Source organism: Eleutherodactylus coqui, chromosome 3 (assembly GCF_035609145.1).
Source record: "Eleutherodactylus coqui strain aEleCoq1 chromosome 3, aEleCoq1.hap1, whole genome shotgun sequence".
Classification (NCBI taxonomy): Eukaryota; Metazoa; Chordata; class Amphibia; order Anura; family Eleutherodactylidae; genus Eleutherodactylus; species Eleutherodactylus coqui.
Window position 1 is genome coordinate 174,621,893 of NC_089839.1, and position 27,225 is coordinate 174,649,117.

At 46.4% G+C, this 27,225-nt stretch overlaps 1 protein-coding gene across 1 annotated transcript; it reads right to left on the reverse strand.

Annotated features, from left to right (window-relative positions):
• Positions 1-3,989: 3,989 nt before the first annotated feature.
• Positions 3,990-26,805, reverse strand: ARF4 (ADP ribosylation factor 4). Its single transcript, XM_066596567.1, has 6 exons — positions 26,608-26,805; positions 14,481-14,561; positions 13,470-13,579; positions 11,116-11,187; positions 8,159-8,284; positions 3,990-5,064 (listed from the first exon to the last, which is right to left on the reverse strand). Exons 1-6 carry the CDS (start codon positions 26,672-26,674, stop codon positions 4,978-4,980), a joined length of 543 nt encoding a protein of 180 aa, XP_066452664.1. The 5' UTR covers positions 26,675-26,805; the 3' UTR covers positions 3,990-4,977.
• Between the last annotated feature and the right edge of the window lie 420 nt (positions 26,806-27,225).

A 27,225-nucleotide genomic window follows, 5' to 3' on the forward strand; every position in this document is an offset into this window, starting at 1 on the left:
CACCTGTGTGAGTGAGCCCTCAACGTGTTAGGTCAGGTAAAGGGGTGCAGAACAGATTTCAAAATGTCTGTGATACATTCTTATAGCTAAGTTGCCACCCTGAACACGCGGTCCAAACTGCAGGCGTGATGTTATGGAGGAGCCGATCGATACACTGAACCTTTCCCCATTAAACTATAACTTGTATTCTATGTATTTAACCCTCTGCTTGTTCTGGGCTGAACCATCCAGTGGGCGGAGCTATCAGTGATTGACATCTGCTAGTATGTAGTGTCATAGAGATAGCTCTGCCCACTGGACAGCTGAGCTCAAAAGAAGCAGGAATATGAACAAATACAATTTATACTGAATCTTTTCCCCATAAACCGATCAGTCCGCTCAACAACTCCAGCTCTATAACATCATGGCTGCAGCCAATCCAAACGGGAACCACAATTAGCAAAGCCTTCATAGCTCTCAGAGCTCCTTTTGGCTCAGCTTATGTGAAACCAGGCGATATCCTTGTGCGTTGCATGCCGCTATAAGCGCAGGGTTTGGTTGTTTAAAATTATGGGGCTTTCCAAAAGATTTTATGACTAGCAGTCGTGGCCTCCTTTGTGTATTCCAGAAGTAGTAAAAGAAAGAACAGCTAAGCTGTGATTGGTTGCTATTGACAACAAAAATTACAGGGGAAGTAGATGAGGTTTCAATTTTTAATTCCGGCAGTATTCGTCGCCTGGAGCTGAACAATCATGGAAAATGTCACTGAAATCAGACCAGAACTGTAGATATGTATACGACAGACAAACAAATAGCATTATATATATGAAGATTAGAAACCTCATTTGTAAGGCCTCATGTCCACGGGTGGGTCTGATTCTGTGGGCAGGAGCCCACTGTGCCCGTGGCCCTTTTACTGTTCTGGGTTTGTACAGGTCTTCTGCATCCCGGCTCCATCTTCTTCCTTCTGCACGGCAGTTGTGTTCCAGGACACATGTGCAGTAGGGGGTTTTTCTTTTTAAAACTCCCGCTTTCCCACAGGATCCACAGCACTTCTGCAGTGCCAGTTACAGCTGGAGGCCGTCCCTGCAGAAAAATCGAACATGCTGCGATTTCTTTTCCAGACCACAAGGTCTGCAAAACAAATCCACATTACTGATTTGGAGGCCAACAGCCCTAAGGCTGGTTTCTCATCTGTACCAGAACCTTAGGTTGGAAGTTTCATCACAGATCTGACACAAAATACCAAATAAAAAGTGCTGCATTATAACCAGTGGGGTTTGTCTGGCAGCGGGCATTCCCCTTTTCCTGCTCCCTGGGTACAGGTATAAAACCACCCTAAGGCCACTCTCATACAGGCGATTTCAAATGCACCCCATCATTGTAATGGGGGGTAGGATGTGTTAAAAAGCACTTAAAGGCTCGAAAATAAAACAGTGCCAAAAATAATACTGTGTTCAAACGCTAGTCTGAGAATCCCCACTGAAATCAATGGAATTGTTGTACAGCACTCACTAACAGGGTGAATGCCGCAGCGGAGACAGCGACATAATTGACATGTCATGGATTTGAATTCTGTAGTGCAAGTGAAGTTTCCCCACAGGCTTTGTAGGGCTTATTCCAGCAGCATGTGGCCATAGCCTTAGGGTACCCATCGGTAGGGGCTGAATACATGAATCATTATCTGGAAATGCAGCTTTTTGAGGGCTTTCAAAGCCTGTACCCCATTAGTAGCCGTGTGGCTATAACCCCAGTAGTATGATATTACCATTGGAGAATTCTTAGATTTCTTTTCTTCAGTTTGTCACGGAGGGGCAGGGGAATGCCAGTGACTAGTCTCATTGGTTCTAAAAGGGTCCTTATACTGTCCATAGAGTACACAGATGGCACTCACCGAAAATACGGACAGACAATAAGCATGGAACGATTGAATAACCGCCACATACACAATGAGTGTTCTGGCACAAATTACACCAGGAAGCTTTGCACCACATTTACTGCATTTTTAGACACTTTCAAAGCAGTTTTCCCAACTTGTCCAAAAAAAGGGGTATGGTCTTAATTTGCATAAACTGAGTCAGCTAAGCGGTGGTCTAAACACAGTAAACATACAATTGCACATGCAATACTGCATTTTTATTTTATTATACATATTGCTATACCACCAGGAAGGTAAAAAAAAAAGTGGTGACAGCTTGTATGCGCTTTTACGGTGTAGAAATGCTCAGTAAAACTGCAGGCAAGCGTGGACAAAAAGCCAGCACAGCATGCAATAAACATTGTTTTTACATACGATCGTGTGAGAGTGACCCAGTTTATATGATGTAACGTCTAGCAGTATTAGTAAATATGGACACATTGTACCACTTGTTACCTTTTCCTTCAGATTAGGCCAAATTCACACAGCCGGGTCAGATTCCAACACTGCGCTCTGCGTACCTCTCCAGATTCTTCATAATCTGTATTGCAGATGTCGGCCGATGCAATTGCGCAGTACAGATTATGCCGCTGCCTCGCCGCTAGGCGATGACGTTTATTCCACAACCTTTTCGCAATTATGATTGCGGAAGGGCTGTGGATTTGAAGGCTTCCACCGACTTCACTGAAAGCCATCTGCACTGGAATAGAACATGCTGCCACTTTCCCTCCATAAGCAGGAAAGAAAAAAAATAAATAAAAATTGATTGCCGCTCAGTGACAAAGAGCGATTTTCCATAGCATATTTATGGGCAGTATTTGCTGTGGAATCTAGAGGTGGATGCCCGCTCCGGATTCCACAATGCAAATACGCCCGTGTGCGTTGGGCCTTAGGCTGGTCAAAGGTTCCACTGCAGATCCTGCTCATAATATCAGAAGACAAAGTGCCTTTAAGCAGAACAGTACAGCAGAGTCCCAGGCACAGGTGTGAAACCACCCTTACCCATCCATACCCACAGCATTGCCCATTAGATAGCTTGTAGTATGTCACTTTTCCATGCAGCTTCACATCTGGCATACAATCCCCATACTTTCAAATGCAGCATAAGATGCACAAGACCAGTTAGTACTGGAGCCAGAAATCAGTTCCTGGGATGAAGGGCATAGTTTGGATGATGCTGAGGAGAGCCCAGGCAATCAGCAGGTTGTAGGATACGATCCACGAACCAGCTCTCCCTCAAGCACTGCCAAAATAGTTCCTCTCCACTTGTGGGATTTAAATCGTGGCATGCTGCAAATCTGCCACGATCCTCCTGTCAGTTCTTCCCCTGCGGTGGAATATCGCTAGCGGCCGTGGACTGGCAGCCTTACACAAGCTATGGAAAAATGGAATACAGAAGGCTATAGCAGCTAACATTAAGGCAATCCTGAAACCTACTAGGCACTACTACAGAGGGCGGTCCCGCCACCCAGAAAGGTCCTTTTAAAAAAAAAAAAAAAAAAAAGACACCATAGGGGAGGACACAGTATGTAGGAATGTGTGGGACAGATTCTTGTAAGCGAGCCTCGGAGTTCTTGGTAATTGCCTTAAGTATTTGCAAACCTACTAGTTGTAGCTTTGGATATTAATGAACTGTGTACAGCAAGCTGCGATTTTTGGTTCAGTTTGTGCTTAAGTATCACTTGTTTTACCTCTAGTGTGTACTGTTAAGGGCCATTTACACAGGGCGATCACACAAAATTCATTCAGACGAACTAGTGTCTAAAAGCAAAGCCATTGTTTATTAGTTTTTATGCTGGATGAAAAGGAGCGACAAATCATTGCTGGTTCGCTTACTTCTTGCTGCTTCACATAGAATGAAGCACTGAATGAGAAGCGAGCTATACTCAGCAGTGATCTGCCCATCTAAATGCTCTGTACGAGCGCTAACTGGCAGTGACGTCACCTGTGTGCAGAACGCTTAGCGGACAGTAACAAACATGCATTGCCTTTCACCTCCCATGACATATCGCATGCTGGTCACCTCCAGGGAAGATAGACCAATAGCTTGAAAGCAGTAACTCATCCAGACTCAAACAAACAATACAGAGAAAACTTTTTTTGTTATTTTATTAGGAATAATTCTTAGTGGGGTATGAAGAAAACGTCAATTGTTCAGATTGAGGAATTCCAAAAACAGAAAAAAAATCTTGCATCATGAAGATATGTTCACCAATAAACAATAAAACGTCAGCAGAACTATGATACAATGGGCAAAAAAACAGTCAAGCTGAAAGCAACATAAAAAAATAGCCTAAACTGAGACAACCTGCTGAGAAATAAAACCAGCCTGGGGCTCCTTTGCTCTAAAGCTCTCAGCAAAAGGCGTTATTGCAAACTTGCTCCAGCAAAGGCTTTTACCACCAACCCTCATTGCAAATGCAAAAAGTTAGTCTTGGCTAGCATATGGTTAAAAGAAATGAGACTTGGTGTACATTTGAATAGTGTTTCGTGTTCTCCGCTGATATGGGCAAATATATAACAAAAGCAAAGAAAAACTAGATCTTTTGGCATGGATGAAAAATAAATAGATATGGAATGCTACGTTTTACTTCAGCAGAAAGTCTAAGGAATGACACGTGGGAGAAGATGGGGGACACTTCAAAAACATCAGTAAAGCAAGAATTCTGCAGAGTGTGCAATAATTAAAACAGCCCGACTTTACATTAGGAGAGCTGCGACCGACTCAGAAATGACATTGTAAGTGTTTGTCTTGAGGGAGAGGGGCATTACAAGGGGAGGGGAAGCAGTCAAATCTATAGCATCACAATAATTATTTCCAGGCATGTAAAGGATAAGTAAAACCAGAAAACACTTTCACATAAAGGAGAATTTATTATTTTCTGCTTTATGTCTAGCCACATCGCTCGGAAAAGCAATATGAAAACTTGGTAAAATGACCGGCAAGAAAAGAATCTGGAAACTTTAGAGTGTTTGCTGCCCCCATTCCATTTCTTTATACCATTTTTAGAACTAGTTTGGATGTTACACGCCTAGACCATTTCTATTCATTGTGTCCTTTGCTGAATGCCGCTTTCTTTTTAACGCTTGGAGAGCTCGCTTGATAGCCAGTCCAGTCCTTCATACAGACCAGTCCCCTGAGTTGCGCATGTTGCTTGCACGTACCACTGAAAAGACAAAGATGGGAAGTTGGAAATAAGTTTCAGAACTTACTAGAAGCATCTATAGGAAGGACTCCATATATGTACAGGACAACCACTTTATTAGGCCTCATGTCCACGGGCTTAAAATCCGCAGTGTTTCTCCCGCACGCGGATCCGCGCGCCCATAGGGATGCATTGGACAGCCGCAGGTAGTTAAATAACTGCGGATGTCATTTTTCCCGTCAGGTGCGGATCCGCATGCAGGAAAAAAAAAACAGACATGCTTTATTTTAGTGCGGGTCTCCCGCGGGGACGGCTCCCGCAGGCTTCTATTGAAGCCTATGGAAGCCGTCCGGATCCGCGGGAGACCCGTACCAGAATTAAACTCACCTGGTCCGGACAATGCAGTTCTTCCCTTCTTCGCGATCTGATCTTTCTTCGGCCCGGCGGATGTGCCCAGTGCATGCGCACGTGGCGTGCCGAGCACATCCCCCAGGCCGAAAAAAGATCCGGCCGCGAAGGAAGGAAGATCCGTATCGTCCGGAGCAGGTGAGTTTATTCTGATTTTTAGGCCTCATGTCCGCGGGGCAGGAGGCACCCGCTATGGATTCTACATGAAGAATCCGCGGCGGGCCTGATTTTCCCCGTGGACATGAGGCCTTAAGAGTTTCAAGCCCTTTCACCAATCGGAACTTTCCTGTATGGAAATTAGACCTGTGATCCCATAGCAGTGCACCATAAAAATCGGGTGAGCAAGTTTTCTGTTGATTAGTTTCAGTGCGAATCCACATAAAATGGGAAAATCCAGAAATCGGAGCGACTTCTAGCAAGGCCTGGTCATCGGTGCTAGAGTAGCCGGGGCCTGGATTTACACTGCCAACTTTGTGGGGTTTCTCTTATACAATGGTAGAGGATATAGAAGAGTTTACCAACCTCCGTCCTCAGAGACCCCCAACAGGTCATGTTTTCAGGATATCCTATAGTAAGGACACCTGTGGTAATGTCTGAGGCACCGACAATTACATCACCTGTGAAATACTGAGGAAATCCTAACCTGTTGGGGGTCCATGAGGACTGGAGTTGGGGGAAAACTGATTGGGGGAAAATATCCAATGAAAGGGGATCCTGTAAAAAAGAGTTCAGAGGCGGATGTCAAGAATCAAGCACTGTACAGCCAAGCAAGCTGCAGCTCTGGTGCTCCAAATAACATGTCCGAACACACAACCCGCCATGGTCCTTAGCACAGGAGGGGTATAGCAGCAGGCGACCAGTTACAGCACCATTGCTGTCTAAAAGGAATAAAGGCAAAACTTGAATCACTGAACAAAGCAAAAACATCGCCTGGTCAGATAAATTCAGATTTGTGTTGCACCGAGCTGATGGGAGGTCAGGTTTTGGCACAAGCAGCACGAATCAATGAACGCTTCCTGTAGGGGGCAACACTTACAGCTGCTGTAGATAGAGTATTAGTCGTAGCGCTGATTCCCTGGAAAGCATTCCCCACACCAATTGCTGTGGATCTGCAGGTCAAACACTATCAGATGAGCGTCTGTAACCCCTTAAGGACACGGCCTATTTTGGCCATAAGGACCCAGTGATTTGGGGAGTTTCAGCTCCACTTTTCCAAAGCCATAACCTACTTTACCATCGACATGGCCATATGAGGGCTTGTTTTTCACGTTGCAAAATATAGTTTTTGTTTCTGGGTACATGTATCATTTTTACTCAGTTTTTGGGTGTGATTTTTTATTTGTATTTAATTAATTTTTTTTAGAGAAGGGGTAGAACACATCAATTCTGCCATTGTTTTTTTCTGCAGTGTTAATCATGCAGATTTGCACAGTCACAATTTTCTATGCACAGAGCTCTATGAAGGCTTGATTTTTGCATGAAAAGCTGTAGTTTTAGCAGTAGTTTTTATTGGTACATATGGCTTTTTAAAATCCCTAGTGTTTTTGGCAGGCAAAACAAACCAAATAAGCATTTTTCTATGGTTTTTGCAGTGCAGGATAAATAGGGTCTTCAATTTATTGCACAGATCATGACTGATACAACATTTAGGCCTCATGTCCACGGGGAAAATCAGATCCGCTGCAGATTCTACATGTAGAATCTGCAGCGGGTCCCTCCTGCCCCGCGGACATGAGCGCTGAAAATAGCAATTTAAAAGCATTTACCTTTCCGTAGCGGACGGCGAAGATCAGCTGTTCCTCACGGCCGGATCTTCATTTTCGGCCGGCGGATGAATTCCTGACGCCGGCGGCACATCGCCGGCACGTCGTCGACGTGCCGCGCGCATGCGCCGGGCACATCCGCCGAGCCGAAGCAAGGGAGATGCAGCCGTGAGGAAGAGCAGAGCTTCGCGGCCCGCTGCGGGTGAGTAAATGCTTTAAATTCCTATTTTAGGTCTCCCGCGGATCCGGACGGCTTCCATAGGCTTCAATAGAAGCCCGCGGGAGACCCGCATGAAAATGGAGCATGGTCCAGATTTTTTCATGCTCCATTTTTTTTTAAATCACTTTTATTGACGATCCGCGGGTATTTATGTACCCGCGGGTGGTCAATGCATCCCTATGGGGTGCGGATCCGCGCGCGGGAGATCCGCTGCGGATTTTAAATGTCATTTTGCCCGTGGACATGAGCCCTAAGTGTAGAGGATTTGTAAAACTTTTTTTTTTTATACCAGGGAATTGTGAGCAAAAAGGTTTTAACTTTTTTTGTGACCCTTTAGGAAATTTGAACCATAATAGCCATGATAATGCATTGCAGCACTTCTGTACTGCAATGCTTTATTCACTTACAATAGCAATCTTGGCAATAGCAAGCCAGGACTTCAATATCTGGCGTCCTGTTGCCATGGCAACTCATCAGCCCTCCATGATTACATTACAGGGGTCCAATATCAGAGGGAGCACCCTCCCCTCTGTGAACCCTTTACATGCTGCGATCTACACTGATCATGGCATGTAGGGGGTTAAAAGCAGAGATCCATATTCTCATCGAATAATATTGCAGCTTCAGATCCCACGCTATCCACATGGCATAAGTTTACGTCCTGGTGCGTTAAGTACAACGCTGCCATAACATGGTCACCCAGTGTAGAACACAATATACTCACAGTTCTGTTGCGGAGAGTTTGAAGGGTCAGCTTGTCGGTCATCTCGCTGATGGCCATAGCGTTGGGCAGATCCTGTTTGTTGGCAAACACCAGCAACACAGCATCCCTCAGTTCATCTTCTTGGAGCTAAAATGAAACGCCATCATTCGTTAGATCTTATTATACAGGGTAGAAACAAAAGCTTCTATTACACTGTAAATATTACGCTGTTATCTACCGCTTTAGAGCGGCTATAATTAGAGAGGATCTATCCTATCAGACGCCCACACTTAGTCAGCGACTGGTACAAAGTATTCCATATGCTATAGCAATATCTCTTGAGAATACCTCAGTGGATCTTTTACAATGTGCGATTCAGTCACCTCATTGACGACTTTAGCGAGACTGCAAGGCTACACAGAAATCTTTAGTCACACAACCCATATCGTGGTCAAAGACACCATGTAGCCCTAGCCTTATTGCCCCTGCCAAGTGCATAAGGCCCCATGGATATGCCATGTGCTTGTCACAAGCTTTGCCCTACAATGCCAAGAGTAGGGCCACAATGCGATGTGAACTGGCACTAAAATTCCTTATAGTGATTAGAATTGCCAGATGCTCCTTAGAACAATCACAGTGGCTCTCTTACACCGAGCTTGTCATCATGTTGCAAGTTCCGGCTCAAGTCACATTTTAAGATGTGCAGCTCTATATAGTCATGAGCAGGAAACCCTCTTTGCAGTTTACTCCATAAACAAGCACGGCTAAAATACTGTAACATGAATGGGTTTATTACCAATAAGGCCGACCATTCATTAACCTCCTGCTATAACACAAGTGTAAAAGCTAATGACCAGACTGAAGATACAAGTCTAGCTTCACCTGGCAGTTGGGTAAAAGTGTATATTAGTGACTTAGCTCTAATCTTTAGTTAAAGCGACCCTCTGGTCCAGGACGAACATGTCCCCACCGCTTCTCTGACTCAGTGATGCACACTGTGCACTAGCATGCATCATTAGTCTGAAGGCCCTTTTACATGGAACGATTATTGTTCAATTAAGTTGCTGGATCGCGTAAAACCAAATAGTTCAGTGTAAACGCTGCCAGCGACTGGACGGCGAATGCTAATTCGTACCTTTGTTGTTCACTTAAGGCAGACCTTAAAATCAAATGACAATCGGTCCGTATAAACAGGCAGTCATTCATCTATGAACTGCCCTTCTAGGCTAGTCAGTTATAGACAATTAAAATACAAAAAAAAAAAACTTTAAGCTTGATTAAAATAATTACTGGGCCAACAAAGGCAGACAAATGGAAAAAGACCCCAAGCATATATCCCTCAAATCTCACTATACTGATTGGAGCCGGATAGGTCACTATCCGTATAGGGATATTGCTTGTATCGGCTTGCCTCATACAGGAGTTTGTTGTGGCAACCCAAAGTCAATGGAGACTTTAGACTGGATTTATCAGTCTACCAGAAAGGGTCGGTGTCTGATGCCAAGTGTGTTATTTGAAAAAAAAATGAAGCATGTCAGATAAATAGTAAGATTCCTACCGATTCAAAAACTGGCAGTAAGGAAGCAGAGATTAAATAATACTCTGCTAAGAGGGTATGAGGTAGTCAGACTAGAAAAATGGCCTGTCTGGTTACTCAAAAAACGAGTTCTAAGTTCCCACAGGGTATATAATGCCTCACTGGTGGAAATGTGGGAAGATCGAGCTATCGTTTTGATAAGCTGATCCCATTAGTAATTGCTCAAGGTTCGACGCATTCTTCTATGTCTAATATAGACATTTCATCAGGAGCCCTTAAAGCAATCACACCAATCCCAATGTTGAAATACACAATGGGTTCAGAACATTGACAGTTGAATTTTAGGGGAGAGCTGTCATTAGTGAATGCAGCAGGGATATCTATGCAGTATAGGCTTAGGTAACTGCACAAACTAGCTGGTCAGGCTAATGTATCAGGGTGTTAAGGATCTAGTGCTACAGCCATGGCTGCAATCTCTCTCCCCCCGCAACTTACCGCTCACCCGCGCCGGCACCCAAACCTTTTCTTCCGAGCGGGCAGGTACTCGGTAAGGACAATGCTCGCTCATCTTTAATAGTGACCTATCCAGCTCCAATCAATATAGTGAGCTGTGAGGGAATATATGCTTGGTGTCTTTGTTTGTCTGCTTTTGTTGGCCCAGTAATTGTCTTAATCAAGCATAATAAAGTTTTGTATTTTAATTGTCTATAACCGTGAAGGGTCTTAGTTGACTACAGTCACATGGGCCAGCGCGATATCGGACCAAGGAACTTGTCCCAATATGGCGCTTGCTAATGTGTGTTTTGAACATCGATGGAAAGGTTTTTCAAAGACACCTTGCATCACTTCTGTGCAATCAGACGTGCATTAGAGGATCGCTAGGGTTTTTAATTGATTTTAATGGGAAATATCCCATCACACAGCATGCAATGTCTTAAGGTCCCATTGAAAACAATAGGCAAGGCATTCCAAAAGAACATGCAGAGTTTATCATTGCTGAGGGTTAAAATAAATAAATTCGCTCATGTGATTAAGTCCATTCGAAAGAATGGAGTTCATATTACTGTGAGTATTATGCCTCCTCAACATATGAGGTTCTGGCCTGTGTGAATAAACCCTTCATCTGAATGGAGTTAGATAGCCAGAAGAGATCTCGTGGGCGCTCCGCCTCCACACACTGAATAATTACTGCCGTGTGACCCAACAGTCATCTGTATAAAGGCCATAGGACACCACACGCTGCTCTGACTGCCAGTAATGCTCAAGTGGGCATTGCAGGCCAATCAAAGTAGGTGTATCATCTTATACCAATGATACATACTAATGCAGCGTGTGTATTAGGTAGTCAGAAAATCAGTGCGGCCATCTTTGTCCAGGACCGGATTGCTTGAACTGAATGGTCTACATGCAGATTTTCACGCAGTGCTTTTATTTTACTTACCATCTTCTGTAACTCCTCTGCGGCTTCCTGGATTCGCTCTCTATCGTTGCTGTCTACGACAAATATGAGACCCTAGAAGATGGAAAGATGATTGAAGTGAAATTACACTGTAGTGAAAAACATTGCAGCAATGCAGATGTGGCAAACGTTAAGGCGACATTTAACACATTATACAATGCACTACAATGCTGTAAATGGGGTTATGGGGTATGAGCTCTTTTAACGACTGCTACATCTGTATATGCCAGATCACCATTTACAAAAAGGCTATAAGAACCTATCAACTGAGAGGGTGGGGCTGTGGATGCTAAGACAAGGGCAAAAGCGCTCAGCTCCTTCGGCTGTGTATGGCTTCCCTAGAAGTGTCAAACACTTAGACTGTAGACTAGAAGCTCGTATACAGCTTTTATGGGGAGATGAGCAAAGCTGTTCATAGTGGAAGCGGCACAGCGCTCCGCCAAGAGCCTATTCATCTGAACGCTGCATGCTCTTTGCTATAAATGGAGTTGCTGCAGCGACGTATCTCCCACCGTGAAGGGTCAGTGTAGATGAAATGGACATACTATGCGTCTAGCAGCCAAGCTCAACATGATCACCGACCAGTCAAGTGCATTACATAGAGTATACCCCAATTCATTCATCTAGAGCAGATCGCAGGCGGTATTACATCTACATGTTATATATGAACAGACTGCAGCTCAGCTTCTAGTCCTTAAAGACGTTCCCTCTCACTGGGTAAAGCAGAGACTGCCAGCAACTATGAGATCAGTGAATGGCTAGAGACAGCGGCTCCTATATACCCAACAATACAGGATTGTTGATGAAAGTCGTGTCACTTGTTGTAAAATTGACAACTTGTTTAAGTTTACTTAAGCTCTGAATGTATGATAGGAGCGATTGTTCACAAGTCATTGCTTGCAGAACATATGTTTCAGTGTATGGCCTTCAACGGTTAGCTAGCCGACCGTGAAACATCAGATGGTCAATCTGAACACTAATGTCTCCGGCCAGTTTACAGTATCACGTGGTATAAGGCTTTTGCAAAATCCCACAATTTTCCCCAAAAAAATTAAATAAAAAGTGTGATGTGATCACAATGTGTACAGACCCCCTTACAGGAGTTGTCCCATCAGTATCAAAGCAAACCTGTCCAGCGACGTTTGCTCCCTACAGTATATGACGAGATCAGTGGAGCTCAGTGAAATACAAGTTTGTGATCCGTAGCAGGGTTAAATAAGAAGAGCACATCCTGAGAGGACTCCTAGGAGACAGCGAGAATCCCGATTCCCCCACCCACACGATGATTGACAACCATCTGTGTGCACACCGGGAGAGTTGACAGTAGGTGTGGGCAGTGAACCACTTGCAAACTGCAGTAAAGCATGAGTTTTTTCTTATTGCAGTAAGTGCAGCCTTATGCCAAATGCCAGACCGATTTTCAATGCGGAATTCGCGGCCGGATGCCCGCCGCGAATTCTGCAGCAATGTCCGTCCATAGACATGCTAGGTTAACCCCTTAGTGACTACACTATAGTCTTTTTACGTCCTGCCGTTGCAGGACATGCATGGAGGGAGATAGCGTTGCTATCCCCCTCCATACATCGCAGGTGTCAGCTGTTTATTACAGCTAACACCTGCGGGCAACAGTCCTGTTTGGCCGAATGGGACTGTTAACCCTTTAAACGCCACTGTCAAATCTGACAGCGGCATTTAAATCTCCTGTACAGCCACCCACCCCACCCTAAATTTCTCTCCACTTAGAATTTTTCAAAATTTTTTTCAGTGCATTATATGGTACACTAATTAGTACCAATGAGAAATACAACTCGTTCCGCAAATACAAGCCCTTATACAGCTACGTCAATGGATAAATGAAAAAGTTATAATTCTTTTAAAGGATGGGGGTGGGGTTAAAAGGAAAAAATGAAGATAGGAAAAAAAAAAAAAGCAAAAAAAGTGTGGTCACTAAGGGGTTAAGAGATTCCCCCATGCCCGCGAGCAGAAATCAGCTGCGATTTTCTGCTTGCGGGGGAGAATCACAGCATGTTCTATTCTGTGCGGAAAATCACACGGACAGCTTCCATTGCAGTCAATGGAAGCCATCTGTCCTGTGATACTTCTGGAGTGAGCGCTGCAGAAGTATCAAGAGAATCTGCATCATAGCCCAGCGCCAGTACGTCATGTGCTGCACTGCGCATGATGCGCCGGCTGAGACACTCATGGTGGATCCGGACAGGTGAGTATGGGTCTCTGTGGGGGGGGGGGCGCGCAGGTGCAACTGCACTGCACAATGTCGGAATCGGACCCAGCCATGTAAATCCTTACATACCCAAATAATCAATAAACCCCTTTACCTGTGTATTCTGGAAATAATGCCTCCAAAGTGGTCTGATTTTGTCCTGGCCGCCAACATCCCAGACAGTGAAACAAATGTTTTTGTATTCTACGGTCTCCACATTAAAACCTTTACAAAAAAAAAGAGAAAACAATTATATATGCGACGCAAGCCAGGAAATTCATCCCATATTTTCCCTGACCCAGCATCTCAGGGATGTCCTACAATGTAACTGCCTAGGTATATGCAGTGCCGTTGGGCTGTACACCCTGTTATTATGGGCTGAATGAGACGATGTGTCACTCAACAAGCCAGGTGCAGAACATCGTCCCAATGTTCACATGCTAAGGATGCCTTCACACTTGCGATCTCACTGCGTTTTTTTAACGCGAATGTCAATGGGACGTTCTACTGTTAAAAATGCATCGCACTAAATCGCAAAGCACCAACTTGTGATATTTGTGCAATGCATTAATATTGGAAAGTCCTATTGACGTTTAGAAAAAAAAAAAAAAAAAAAAAAACACGCAGCGATATAACGATTGCAAGTGTGAAAGCCCCCTAACAGTAGGAGCCAAGGGTCCCTGCAGACCCTCACCTGTGCAGCTATACATGCTGGTTCTGCATTAGTCTATAACAGGGCAGGTTATAGGTTGGACATGGTGAAAATCTTCCCCAGCCGATATATCTGAACCTAAATCATGCAGATTCCCAGGCGGTTTGTTTTTTTTAACTTTAACAATGACATATAAAACACGTATGACCGCTGCAATGGTCACAAGTCTGTATGTCACCACTGGAGGTGAGGAAACAGACCGGCCAGTTCGCAGGAAAGCATTGGCACCGATTATCTACGCCACTCAATAAAACACACCGCTAACTGCCCTCCTACAAACTCATGCAGTGTATTGTATCTATAGGCCACTATGTAGTCTTCACACGTCATGTGAAAACTACATTTCCCAGAATTCAAGTTATCAGAGCAAGCAAGGGGCACAGGGAGATGGTGGGAATAGGAAGAGTTACTCACCAATGGTGGGGATGGTGGTGACAATCTCTCCCAACTTCAGCTTGTACAGGATTGTTGTTTTACCGGCAGCATCAAGACCAACTGAAAGGAAGCATACATATAGATTAATATATACAGGGCCAATATAACAGAATCCAATACATGCAAGTAATAGAGTGCTGAAATGCCACTTACTAGACAGGCGCTGGATAATAAAGCATGCACCCATTTAATAACCCAGAGCAGTAGGCATCAACGACAGGATGGACAGGTTCAGTCCAAGGTGAGGGATTCAACTAGTCTATGCACATTAACAGTGACCGTTGTGTTTGCACTTCAATCTAAAGGCCCATTTAGACCACAATTATCGCTCAAAAGCCTTTTGAACGATAATCATTGTGTCTAAACAGACGGCCATCGTGCACTGTTCGTTCAGCGATGACTTAGCGCCGTGCGCAAAGTTTTCAGCGGGATACCAGCTGACAGCTCAAAGAACAAAGCACCGTTTGCATATACAAAGCAGCTGCTGTTCTCAGAGCTGTCAGAGGTGTCCCGCTCCACCTGCATTTAACTCTTAAGTAGCTAATTAGCTACTTAAAAGTTTATGCAAAGATGATCACGCAACACTGTAACAAACTGCTGTTTGAGGGATCATCTTTCAGTGTGAATGGGCCTTTAAATTTAGTACAAGTTACTGAGAGACAAGAGATAGATGGGGAATAGAACGTCCAATTTTATCTATACCACCAACTGAGTGGACACTGCAGACTAGGATCATTCTACATGTACTTGAGTTATTTATCCCGATCCAAGGCAGGTCATACATGATGAGGCTGGTCCACGGATGAGGCCACTGTGGTCCGGATCTAAGATTTCAATACAGCAAGAAGAGGATGGATCTTAGGACTGAAAGGTATTCCTTCCCAAATAAATGGCTGGAAACCGCAATTTGGGGCAATAGTCGGCCCTTGTACACAGCACCAACAGAAATCTGTCACTTGGTCTTAGCTCAAGTTAAAGTACCTTGAGGGTACGATAACTCAGGGCAAAGTGCTGCGGAATGACTGCAGCGTTTCCCGTGGACATTCTGCCCCGTGTGAAGACACCCCAAGCAAATGCCGCAAGAGATATCAACTCAAATGAATCTAGGAGGGATTTCTGAATAAATAGGCCAGGTTTCCCTAGTCAGGACCCCCATCCTCAGAACAGCTACAGTCTCTTGCCATTAAGGACCCAGCAGGTCAGACAACCCACTGCAAGGGTCCTTTTACAGGGACTTCTTCCAGGCCTGAGCTGATCACTGTTACAACTAATTAATTGGTGCTGGTTTAAAGGGCCTTCACACAGTCTGAAACAATCTAAGCATTCCCCGTTGACATGGGGAGATGTGCTGCCGACAACCATTGTTGCCAGCGTGTCACCCAACAAATGATGGGGAAGCAGACAAGCATTCTTACAACCCGTCGCCAGATAATTCATGGTCCGGGTTAAAGGGCATTAATGAGTTTATACTGCAGGAGCTTTGTAGAAGAACTGAATATTTGCCAACAGGTTCTTCAACAGCCTGGGGGAAAGGATGGCAAACAGACTATTGTAGCTTATTTTTGGGAGACACCACTAGCAAAAGCAATTTCAGCTGGGAAGATGGCTGTAAATCTCCAAAAACCCTTTCCTTCAGGGTGGTTTTTGTAGCTTTTTAACCTTTTAGGTGTGTTTTTTTTTAATACAGCGTTTTAGCGGGCGTTTGAAACGCTATACTGAGCCTCTATTGATTTCAATGGGGCTTCTCAGACGAGCGCTCTAGTGCAGTTTGTAATCCTGCGCTAATCGCCGTTTGTTCTATTTTAGTGCATTTCAGCGCTTTTTAAAACACATCACCCATTGCAATGATTGGGTGCATTAATGCTATTGAACAAGTTTAAAAACACTGATTTTACAACCTCATGCGAGAGTGGTTTCATTTTTTTTTTCTTCAGCTACCAAAACTATTTTTTATGGGGTTTTTTTCCCCCGTGCCCTATAGGGCTTTTTTTTTTTTTTTTTTATATATATCTCCTTTCACTGAATTTGTTTTCGCTCCTTTTCGCTTTATTGGGAGTAAAACTATATAAAATAAATAAAATGAGCTTTTAATTTTATAGTTGATTTTTAAAATTTGTATATTTATGCTAAAATAAAGCATGGGAACGACAATATATAATTTGTAGTCTAGGATTACAGGACCCATATGGTGACGGTTTTAGGTCATTTGTACATATACTTTTAATTTTATTCTTTAAATAATTTATTTTTTTACTTATTTTTGCAATTTTTTTTGACCATCTATGCCCTTCATGACAATCGTTTAAACATTACACTTTTCCACTGTAGCGATCCATAGGAGCCCTAGTTACAGGGGAAAATATCCCCCTAGTGTCAGTCACCGTCAGAGCTGGTCAGAGTCTGCTAGGACCCTACAGCTCTGCTGTAACAGGGCAGCTGGCGGTCATGTGATCACCAAGTCCCATAGAAGTCCTCAGCTGTGTCTGACAGACAGGGACCTGACCAGCTCCTGCTTGATTGCTGGGATTAAAGCCCAGGACCAAGTGTCGTAATATTTTCTGCACTTGGTACATAAAGCCATAACTCACAAAACCGGTTCTGCCTGAAGACGTTATATCGAGCTGCATTTTAAACTATTGAATCCCAGTGAATATATGAAGGAGGGGGCACATAGTTATGACTTCTCATTTCTCACCGACAGGGTGAAAATACGGGATTGTTTGCAATTCTAACCGGGATGTGCAGCTCAGGATAGATTGAACGCTCCTGTCGGGGTTGTCTGAGCAAACACATGACAAGACGGATGGCGACAGAGTAAATATCAGCCGTACAGGGTTTCTCATTCCTGTTTAACAGAACAATCCACTCTGCCACGGCTGACGCCAAGGACGACATCAAGAGCGTGCAGCCGGGAGACAACAGAATCCACCAGCGGCCGTAATGGAGGACACACTAGACCATGGGTGGTCATGTCTGATCACTCACTGACCTACCAATGACACAATCCAGTGATCGCAGTAGTGTCCAGATACGGCTAGTAGACCAACATGTCAGCGGTATTGCAATAAGGCTGCCTTTCCACGGGGGTTGCAATATCCCGTCGCAGATCTCCACCGCTGAGGAGCCAGCTGACGGATCTCCGCGGTGAGCCTGACAGATGGGCTCACCGTTGAGAATTGGGGCAATTCGCAGCATGCTACGATTTGCCGCCCGCGAGTGGAGAATCACTATGGTTCTCTGCTCATGGACTGGGGGGGGGGGGGCTGCTTTCCATGGCAACACTACGTAAAGCGTTTACTGCGTTACCTGCGGTCGGATTATCGCTGCGGGAAACGCAATGCAAAAATGCCCGTGGACAGGCAGCCTAATTAAAGACAATATATGTCCATATACCCCATCAGAGCTTACGGACACCTTACAGGTAGGTGGCTCCAACTCAACAAACTGACTCCCGTTGCTGCCGTTATCAATGCTGTGGATTTTCAGCGGGACACTCGCCCTCAGGTACCAGTGACCAATCAGACAGGGGGTCCGCTGCCTGCAGCAATGGGTGGGCAGAAACCCATCTCAGGCGGCACCAGTGTTTTGACATGAGCTTGGAAATAATTTACGGTATTAAATCCATCTGATCAGAGGAGATTTCAATGGTCACAGCCACCCTCTTCCCTGAAACCACTACAACTGTACAAGAAGCTGGGAAAGGAGGCAAGTACATTAGACACTTATAGGATGTCCGTCACTTTGGGCGTTTCTACTATTAATGAGCTATACTGAGGATAGGTCATCAATAGATGATCGCTGGGGTCTGCCGATGGGGATCCCTGCCACTCAGCTGATTCCCAGTCCAGGATGCGCCGTCTGTAGTGCAGTGGTTGGGGTTGGTACTGTAGGCACAGTTTCCATTGAGCTTAATGTGAGGTGTGTCTGCAGAAGCGAATGAGGCTGCTGCAATGTCAGCACTATGTACTTCCAGCCCTGACTGCAGCACTAAGAATTAGCTAATCAGCAGGGATCTCATATGGACCCCCAACCAATCATCTATTGAGGATCTATCCTGAGGATAGCCATTAATGGGAAAAATGTTTAAAGTTGAGGACAATCCTTTTAAGGCTGGGTTCTCACACCACGAAATCACGCCGGAAATCTCGTGTCTTGCCGCTGCTCGGCCGCACGCTTTTCCGGTGCTCCCGGAGAGAGGGGTGATTGACATGCTGTGGCTGGGGAATCCGCGCTGCAGCGCTGCTTTGCTGCGACGGATTGGCGATCCCGTGTGGACGAGATTTTTGACACATCTCGTCCACATAGCTGGCTAATCCCAGACGGAATTTCCGCGGCAAACCCTCCCTGTGTGAACCCAGCCTTATTGCACTGATAAAGCCTCCCCATGGAGTTCTATGGATGTAAAAGTTACTTTATTACAACTTGTTTAGGAGTTAACACCAGGCCTTGTGGAGCAGAAGATCAGCTACTCCATACCGGGTGCGAATGAGAGACACCAGACGGACAAGTTAGCTAATCCCCTCCACAGATACAACTAACATGCACGTCCAACACCTACAGTCATACGCACTGCAATCCTGCCATGTAACCACATGGGGACCGGCAGGGTAAGGCGTTTGAGATATCTTGGCTACTGTGAGTTTCAGACATCAATGGACTATTAAAGACGCAGTCACCAAGTGTTACACCCTTAATTACAGTAGTGTAGAGTTTCTAAACCTGCGCTAATCGAACACTGTTTGTTCTAGTTTAGTGCATTTCAGCGATTATAAGGGTCCCAACCCCAAGTTAGAAAGCATCTATATCACTAGCCCCCGCTGCCGTACTTCAGAAAAGGGTATGCACACACAAGTGCCAAGTAGTCCTCATTAAGCAACAAGTGCCACATAGTGCCAATCCCTGCCTACCCCCAGTGTGACTGACTGATGCCACAAGCAAAGCCGAGTGTCCACGGGCAGCTCCGATTTGCGGAATCCTCGCATCAGGCTCCCCACAGGTACACGTGGGCGTTCGCGGGTGAAATAAAGCAAGCGGATTAGATTCGCAGACCTTTTGGTCCAGGAAGAAAAAAATAAAAAATTAAAATAATCGCAGCACGCTCCTTTTCAGTACAGATCCTGTACGGGCGGCTTCCGCTGAAGTCAATGGAAGCCATCCGATCCGCGCCCCGTCTGCAATTGAATGCGGACGAGTGGCGGATTCTGCGAAAAAGCAAGAGTTTGAAAAATAACTCCACTGCACATGTACGGTGGCGCACTGGCTGGCACTTCTGCACACATCTGCAGTGAAGAAAAAAGAGAAGACCCGGATGGGTAAGTAGAGCACCCGCAGTGTCTTCGGCCGCGGGCAGGGTTGGATTCTGTTGCGGGCTCCCACATGCAGAATGTGCCCGCAGACACGAGGTGGCTGTAGAAAATACTGCACATTAATACAAGCATGGAGGTGTGCCCTGACATTATGGACAATAATGTGCTGCAGACGATGTGGCAATACTCTGGGAAGGGTCGGCCATACTGCCAACAAGACAACACGCCTTGTCACAGATCCAACGCCGTTTTACATTGGTTTGAAGATATGGATGTCCCACGTCTGGACTGGCTGCACAGAGTCCTGAAGGAGCCCTACTAGACATCTTTGGGATGATCTGGAACGTCTGGTGACAAAATATTAACAGCGTCCATCATCCTTGAGAGAACTGGACAGATATTTGCAGCATGAATGGAGGGAAATACCAGCTGAAGTGTATCAGGCATTAGTATGTCACAGAGTATCTGATGTTATTGGGGTTACTAGGTAGTCACATAGAAATACCACTTTTGACTCTTGCTCAGTTGTCGAATTACTTGTGGCAGGATTGTGTACACAGATGAAAGCCATCCAAACCCGTTGCCAGAAGACCACAAAGAGTATGGCAGCGGGACAACCTACCTGCAAAGGAACAGTGTGGGGGGGAGGGGGGGGGGGGCAAAGAAGAATGGGACATGTTGTAATCCAATATGCCCTTTGAGAGATAAGCTGTTGACAACTATATCTGAGGTGTAGGACCAACTCTAAGGCCTCCCTCACACAGACGTTTTTGTACAGAGTTTAGTGCTGTCTTTTCAGCGCTGCGCTAAACGCTGTACAACACTCCCATTCATTTCAAAAGGGTCGCTCACGCAAGCAACTTCAACGCTGCGCTTTGTGAGCGATGCATGTTCTATCTTTGGCCGTTTTCAGCCCCGTGTAGACCATTGAAATGAATGGGCAGCGGCTTCAGTGCTGCCGAAAATGGGGCACAACTTGGTACTACGTTTCTGACAGCGCTAAACGCCCTAGCTACACTACCTACATTTTATTTTTTTTTATAGTAATACTCATCTAGCTGGTGCCGCCTGTAACTCTCCGGAGCTCCGGGTACTTGTCAAGCTGCGATATGCTGAAGACGCAGCCAAAAAGCATGCCAGCGCTGCTGAAACCGCAGTAAACGCAGTGTTTCTGCAGACGCCTGAGCGAGGCCTAAAGAGTACTAGAACTAAGTTACCTGAACGCGCTGCGGCATAAGTTGGCGCTATACAAACAACAAGATATACTTTTTTTTTTTTAAATGTAATCTAAGTTTTAAAACCTCTCAAGTTTATAATAAAAAAAAGAAAAAGACACCAAATACCATTTGGTATTGTTGCATCCATAAAAAGCCAAACACACACATTTACCCTGACAGAATTGCGCTTTTTGGTCACCCTGACCTAAAAAAAAAAAAGTAATAAAGTGATCAAAAAGTTGTATGTACTCCAAAACGGTACCAATAGAAACTACAGGGCGGCCCGCAAAAAACAAGTCCTCACACAGCTATGTTGACAAAAAAAATAAAGTTTTGGCGGCAGCAGATTTTATTTAAAAAAAAATCTGTACAGCAAACAAAATTATATAAATAGGGTATTCGTGCAATTGTACTGACCCACAGAATAAAGTCAGTGTGACTGCAGAAACACCCCCAAAAAATGGCAGAATTGAATTTTTTCTTCATTTCAGAATTTTTTTTAACGTTTCAATGGTACCCTTGAAAAACAACTCATCCCGCAAAGAAAAAAAAATTTAAAAAAAAATAATTAACAAGCCCTCCTACAGCTACAGCGCTGGATAAATAAAGGTATGACGATTGTTAAAAAGTGAAAGATGTATTAAAAAAGTGACGCGACCTTCAAGGGTTAAACAGAAAACATTAAAAGCAGTAATCATCAGACTGAAATCTTTTTACTACCACCACCAAAAGGAAAGTAATCCGAACACAGAACTGTGGAGCCCCACACCACCACCGAGTCCCGGAACAGGAAGATAAGAGGATTGCGTAACGCTGCTGTCTTGGCCGGGACTACAGACTCTGCACAGCGACGTCTTAAGTGTTACATTCCTGACTGCAAGTACTTCTACACGTCACGATAATGGTGTGCCTGAGCAAACATTGTCGCAGTTCACGCCGGCAAGCAGTTTAACAGAATCGTTGAAGGATTTCTATGGGATGAACAAGCAGATCGTTCCCGTTGGCCGCGTTCACACTGAACAATTATCCTTCAGATTTGAAGGATGTGACGATTTTTTTAAATTTTCTAAAGGATATTGTTGCGTGTAAATGCACTTTAGCGAGAGGACGGGAATCCGCTGCCTGGAGGGAGTGCTGCGGACCCATCAGTGACAAGCAGGGGGTCAGCAGACCCAGGACTACATTTACCCTGTGTGCCCCGGTCACATAATACCCACCCAGTTAGGGGATGTATTGTAGCTGCTCACGTTTGACCCAATAAAACCGGAAGTCAGACGCTCCGTTAGCACTGAAATCAGTGAAAAAAAATTGAAATTCTTGCTTTGACTATTTTTGTACCCCCCACAGTATACATCAGAACGGGGGGCTATCAGCAGCATCTCTCGCTGCAGAGTCAAGCACTGTATTCACAACCCACTTTGTGTAATACGTCACTTGTCCTGCGGTGGCGCCGCAGGGGTCCCATCTTCTACAGGACATGCCACAAGGTGACAAGGGCTGTGGGACCCCTCACTCCTATGAACGGGGTTACAGCTTGTAGAGACTCCAGTGATAGTTGGGGATAGACAGCGCCTCCCAGTGTAAGGCATTTTGATGTAATTTTAGAGGCCACTGACAGGGAACCGCCGGCACCTCATACACTAAGTTCTAGAGCTCGGAGGTGATAGAAGGGGAAGGCATCTCCCATCCTCATCAGGCGCCCGATCCAGCGCCGTGTCCCCCATGAAGCTTGTGCGCGGCTGCAGCTAACTCCTGTGCACATCTCCCCATTCATCTCTATGGGAGGTCTGCGCAGCAAGTCAAGCTGCAGCCGCGCACGAGCTTCATGGAGACATGGCGCCCGGCGAGCATGAGACCATACGCCCAATACGCCTTCATATAGGACTCGGCTGGAAGTGGTGCGTTTACAATGGTGACATCCGGCTTCCCATCACCATTATGATAACAATCAGCTCCATCCTCGTTATCGCCATTATTGATGGAGAGGCTTAAGGGCCATTTACACGCAACAATTGCAGCGTAAAATTCATTCAAATTAATGAAAATGCGCAATAATCGTTACGTCTAAACGTAAAGCCAGCGAGTGATCTACCTGCGCGCTAACAACTAGCGGTGACCTCACCCGCTCGCGCAGATCCTTTACACGGTCGTCCCATGTAATTGTACCGCTAGATTGCAGATATTTTATATAAGCGGGAGTTGGCTCATTTCACTTATGCGAGTGAGCGCTGACTGACGGGGCGCTAAGATCATGACTGTCCCTTAAAGGTTTCAAGAAGTGGCCAACCTCCATAGGGTATCTGGGAAGCAATCTACGGGGGGGCCGGGCGCACACAGGACACAAATCAGTAATTCGCGGTTAGTTTTATTTTTTTTTAAAGGGAAAGTTATAGTTTGATTCAATTTCATTAAAAGTGACAACCTAGTGCTGCAGTCTGCGCTATTTGTACTGCTAAAAACACGGACCGCTAACAGAACCGAGTCCGTCTGGAAGCACCGTATTTTTTATATTTATTTATATATATATATATATATATATATATATATATATATATATATATATATATATATATATATATATATATATATATATATATATATATATATTTTTTTTTTTTTTATTTTTATTTTTTTTAAACTCACTGAAATGAAACTAAAAACTTAATTCCATTTCAATTCAGTTTTTATGCTCCAAAAACAGAATGTGCCGTTCCCAGTATTACTCCTAACTTAAAGGGGGTGGCTGGGACCCTCACTACAGTCCGCTGCTCCAGACCCCACCGATCAGTGTAGGGAGTCCTGGAACCCCGTAAATTTATACGAACTCCCATTGTGGGACAAAGTGGGTTATCCAGAAAGACCGATAATCACCCCCAGGTGCCGATCCGGGGGCACCCCATAGAGAGAACACCTGTGCAGTGCCTGAGTGTCTGACAGTGACATCACCTGTGCTGCCCTACAGGAGCGTCAGGGGACGGACGGACCTGCTCCCCCGCAGTGTAGGTCATCAGTAGGCAGGCGGGGGCCGCCCGCTCAGGACCCACACCGATCATGCGTTCAATGGCTGCTGTCTGTGTACAGACAATGGGAGCTGCATACAATACACGGTAGCATGATGGTGGTATAGCAATAGATAGGAACGGCACCTGGCATACCACCCCTGTACACTGCGACAGCAGCCCAGGATATGATGGGCGTGGGTACTGAGCAGCAGACCCCCAACTAGCCCTCATTCCTCCTGAGCACAAGTCAGCTGTTCCAAGTTGGCCAACCCATTTAAGATCAGTTATTAAAGGCCCACGCAGTCCCATGCAGCGCCCCCACCAGGAAGGAGCAGGAGATGCTTGGAACACTTCCAGCTGACAGGGTTGGAATGTAAAGACTAAGGGCTCATGTCCACGGGGAAAATAGGATTTAGGATCCGCAGCGGATTTCCTGCATGCGGATCCGCATCCCATAGGGATGCATTGACCACCCGCGGGTACATAAATACCCGCGGATTGTCAATAAAAGTGATTTAAAAAAAAATGGAGCATGAAAAAATCTGGACCATGCTCCATTTTCATGCGGGTCTCCCGCGGGGACGGCTCCCGCAGGCTTCTATTGAAGCCTATGGAAGCCGTCCGGATCCGCGGGAGACCTAAAATAGGAATTTAAAGCATTTACTCACCCGCAGCGGACCGCGAAGCTCTTCTCTTCCTCACGGCCGCATCTCCCTTGCTTCGGCTCGGCGGATGTGCCCGGCGCATGCGCGCGGCACGTCGACGACGTGCCGCCGGCGTCAGGAATTCATCCGCCGGCCGAAAATGAAGATCCGGCCGTGAGGAACAGCTGATCTTCGCCGTCCACGCCGGAAAGGTAAATGCTTTAAATTGCTATTTTCGGCGCTCATGTCCGCGGGGCAGGAGGGACCCGCTGCAGATTCTACATGGAGAATCTGCAGCGGATCTGATTTTCCCCGTGGACATGAGGCCTAAGGGCTCATGTCCACGGGGAAAATAGGATTTAGGATCCGCAGCGGATCTCCCGCGCGCGGATCCGCACCCCATAGGGATGCATTGACCACCCGCGGGTAGATAAATACCCGCGGATCGTCAATAAAAGTGATTTTAAAAAAAATGGAGCATGAAAAAATCTGGACCATGCTCCATTTTCATGCGGGTCTCCCGCGGGCTTCTATTGAAGCCTATGGAAGCCGTCCGGATCCGCGGGAGACCTAAAATAGGAATTTAAAGCATTTACTCACCCGCAGCGGACCGCGAAGCTCTTCTCTTCCTCACCGCCGCATCTCCCTTGCTTCGGCTCGGCGGATGTGCCCGGCGCATGCGCGCGGCACGTCGACGACGTGCCGGCGACGTGCCGCCGGCGTCAGGAATTCATCCGCCGGCCGAAAATGAAGATCCGGCCGTGAGGAACAGCTGACCTTCGTCGCCCGCGCCGGATAGGTAAATTCTTTTAAATTGCTATTTTCGGCGCTCATGTCCGCGGGGCAGGAGGGACCCGCTGCAGATTCTCCATGGAGAATCTGCAGCGGATCTGATTTTCCCCATGGACATGAGGCCTAAGTGAGTTTACCGGGAAGCCGCCCCCCCCCCCCCCCTACAAGAGCCAGAAACTAAGTTATGCAGCCTACACGATCGCAGACTCCACGGGCCCGTCCCGTCAGCAGCAGGGCTTACTGCGCTTACTGGAGGCGACGGGCCAACAAACCTGTCCCACAACACCATAGAAGTAAGCTCGGGTGCCACTAGGGGGCGTGACAGGCAGCCGAGGTAGTTTGTTATGTTAAAGCCTCGCCCGCCATTGCCACCCTGTACTGTTGCTTGGTAAAGATGGAGCGGCGCAGGAAAACCAGATTTTCCAAGTCCCAGGCAGTCTCTATTGGAGAGCGGGCACACGGTCCGGCCTTCCTGCGACGCACCGGCTTCTCCAGGTGACGGCGCAGGGTATGAAAAATAACCAAAACAGCGCAATAACTTAGTTTATAGGGCTGTGGGACCGAGGGGATGCCCTTAGATGGGTCTACCAAGCATGCATCCCCTTGCAGTATCTAGTAGGTGATCAACGGGGGTCCGACACTCTGGCACCCTGGTGATCAGCTGGTCTCAGAACCCGAACTTACCGTATAGTGGGGTCAGAGGCGCCTTAGATATAACCCCCATTACACTGAGCCCCCACTGCCAGCAGTTCAGGGGGCTGCAATGTACAGCTGATCTCCAGGGGTCCCAAGTGGCGGACCCCCAGCGATCACCTACTGGTGGCCACCCGGAGGGCTGGTCATCAATATTAAGTGCTCAGAGTAACCCTTTAATACTGCCAGGGAGATATAAATACCAAGGCCCCTCTAGAGCACCACCTCTTACCCTGGTAGTGCCACTCATCTAGTGGCACACACTGGGCACAAGTTGTAGGAAGCTCCATAGACCCAAGGATCCCTCTGACTGCAGCAGCTGACAACCGGGGGACAAGGCTGTGCCCTCCATACCAGGGTGAGGGGTGTACGCCCGAGTTGGAGCTGGCACCGGCGCCCCTTAAGCGGCGTGCCCCTCTCGGATGGCCATGGCACAGGCCGGGCCCACTCACCCATCAGGATCCGCATCTGCTTCTTGCCGAAGAGCCGGGAGAAGAGCGAGGAGATGGTGAGGCCCATGGTCGGTGCTCGGCGGCCGCTGTGCTGCTCTGTGCCCGGCGGATACTCGTCTCTCTGCCACGTCACGCTCAGCCCGGCAGCGCTTCCAACGCGGTCCAAATGACGTCACGAACGCCACATCCCGAACTGCACCGGAAGTGGGGGAAGGGAGGGGCGCGGCCTGAGTCACATGACGCGGACAGTGGAGGTGGGCGGGCGTTAGCTCAGGGCGCGGTCACCAGGAGACGTATGAAAGAAGTGGCGGGAGGAGCCTGCGTGACGTAAGGGCGGGGTGAGGGACATTCCGACCACGCCCCTTCCAGCGAGACAGGTTCCAACCCGGCAGAATCCTCCTGTTCTCTGCTGCGCATGCGTTATGTAAGCACCTGCAATGATTTGTGGTAGTGTCATCTGAGCTTGCGTGATAGACGTGGACGCCAATAAATGGCATGATGATGTGGTACATCATGGGTTAAGCTCATGTATGGCCCACAGTGATATTTGAAAGCGGGTTACAGGACTGAAAATAAAATTGTCTGGGTATGGTAGAAAAAAAAATAAAGGCTACTTAT

What these genes read in the sequence shown, in the direction of transcription:
- ARF4 (XM_066596567.1), bottom strand. Translation starts at nt 26,674, where the DNA reads ATGGGCCTCACCATCTCCTCGCTCTTCTCCCGGCTCTTCGGCAAGAAG. An exon ending in CACCACCATCCCCACCATTG is followed by an intron (nt 13,580 to 14,480) that starts GTGAGTAACTCT and finishes TTTTTTGTAAAG; the next exon opens with GTTTTAATGTGGAGACCGTA. An exon ending in AAACTCTCCGCAACAGAACT is followed by an intron (nt 5,065 to 8,158) that starts GTGAGTATATTG and finishes TTGTCTTTTCAG; the next exon opens with TGGTACGTGCAAGCAACATG.